The 2112-nt window shown below is 40.9% G+C and overlaps 1 protein-coding gene across 1 annotated transcript; it reads left to right on the forward strand.

The window, feature by feature from the left end:
* The first annotated feature begins 629 nt into the window (after positions 1-629).
* LOC127684231 (olfactory receptor 5G3-like) lies at positions 630-1574 on the forward strand. Its single transcript, XM_052181188.1, has one exon. It carries the CDS (start codon positions 630-632, stop codon positions 1572-1574), a length of 945 nt encoding a protein of 314 aa, XP_052037148.1.
* The last annotated feature ends 538 nt before the right edge of the window (positions 1575-2112 follow it).

Raw genomic sequence — 2112 nt, forward strand, 5'->3', positions numbered from 1 at the left:
CACATGAAGGCCAAACTACATGCACATCTGCTACATATGAGCGGTAAGGCCTAGGTCCAGCCTGTGTATGTTCTTTGGTTGGTGGTTAAGACTCTGAGAGCCCCATTATCCTGTGTACAAGTAATGCAGGTATGGGGGATAGAGCAGAGATTGAGGGAATGGCAAACCAATAAGTGACCAAATTTGAGACCCATCCCATGGGCAAGCACCAATCCCTAACACTATTAATGATATTCTGTTATGCTTTCAGACAGAATCATGTTATTCTCTGAGAGGCTACACACAGAAGTTGACTCAGACAGATACAGATTCCTACAGCCAAACTATGGATGGAGCTTGGTGACTATTATGGAAGAATAGGAGAAAGGATTATAGGAAGACAAAGAAGAGTAAGATAACATTTGATGGAAGAGAGTTCAGATTCCAGATCTCAAGGTATACGTTGCTGAAATCTACATAAGATTTTTGTACAAGTGTCCAGATTTAATAGAAAGGAATATCTATCTTCAACACTGCTGAGAGGTGTCTATAATAGACCCATTGAGGACAATCTGCCACTGATTTCAAAATCACTTGAATGAGTTTTGTAAGTCATAAGTCTTAATCTTTTGATAGATCCCAACTGACGAATGGAAGAAAAGAATCAGACGGTCATGCCTGAGTTTCTTTTCCTTGGCATTACAGATAATCTCCATCAGAAGATTGTCATCTTCATCGTCTTTTTCTTTGTTTATCTTGTCACCCTTGGGGGTAATGTGGGCATGATCACTCTCATATGGGTGGACTCCAGGCTGCACACACCTATGTACTTTTTTCTCAGCCACCTGTCCTTTGTAGACGTGTGCTCCTCTTCTTCCATAGCTCCCAAGATGCTGTGTGACATTTTTGCAGGGAAAAAAGCCATCTCTTTTGTGGGCTGTGCAGCACAGATGTGGTTCTTTGGTCTCTTTGTGGCAACCGAATGCTTTCTCCTGGCTGCCATGGCATATGATCGGTATGTAGCCATCTGCAAGCCCTTGCTGTATACACTTATTATGTCTCCACATCTCTGTGTGTTGTTGGTTATCGGGCCTTATGTCATTGCTCTTATAAGTACAATGACACATACAACTTTGACCTTTTGCTTACCATTCTGTGGTCCATATATTATCAACCACTTTTTCTGTGACATTTCCCCATTGCTGTCTCTAGCATGTACTGACACACAGATCAATAAGTTGGTACTTTTTGTCTTGGCTGGAGCAGTAGGTATGCTCAGTGGTCTGATCATCCTGGTGTCCTATGTCTGTATCTTGAAGGCAATTTTGAAGATCCAGACTGCAAATGGGAGGCAAAAAGCCTTCTCAACTTGTTCCTCTCACTTGGCAACTGTCTCTATCCTGTATGGGACTCTTTTCTTCATCTATGTTCGACCCAATGCCAGTTCCTCCTTGAATATTAATAAAGTAATCTCTTTATTTTACACGGTGGTGATCCCCATGTTGAATCCCCTCATTTACAGCTTGAGGAACAAAGAGGTAAAAGATGGATTCAGGAGAACTTTGGAAAAGAAGCACTTCCTAATAGGTGCTTAAGATAGAATTTTCTCACTGAGCAGTGGTGGTGCATGCCTTTAATTCCAGCACTTGAGAGGCAGAGGCAAGCAGACTTCTGAGTTCGAGGCCAGCTTGGCCTACAGAGTGAGTTCCAGGACAGCCAGGGCTACACTGAGAAACCATGTTTGAAATAAACAAACAAAAAAAGATAGAATTCTTTTTGTGGCATACCTATGTTGTGAGCGCAAAATATAAGGCAAAGACGGCTGGAGTGAGAACCAGAGGCTGCAAGTGAGTGCTTGCTCTGACTGATCACAAACTCTTTCACAACCTTGTGGCAGAACTTGACATACTACCTTATAGATTTATCACTTTTAGTCAATTTAACTGTACATTGAAAGATTTTAGTTAAATGTACATCTTCACGTTAAGAACCATATTTTGAACACAGTATTTTAAATAATGGCTGATGCAAATGAAAGTGAAATAGTGGAAAGTTTAAATCCTGACAAAAATTTATACATTTCAATATGTCAGCTAAACACAATCCTAGGAACAGAAAATACACGCAGTCTTG

The sequence above is a fragment of the Apodemus sylvaticus genome, chromosome 5, assembly GCF_947179515.1.
Source record: "Apodemus sylvaticus chromosome 5, mApoSyl1.1, whole genome shotgun sequence".
Lineage (NCBI taxonomy): Eukaryota > Metazoa > Chordata > Mammalia > Rodentia > Muridae > Apodemus > Apodemus sylvaticus.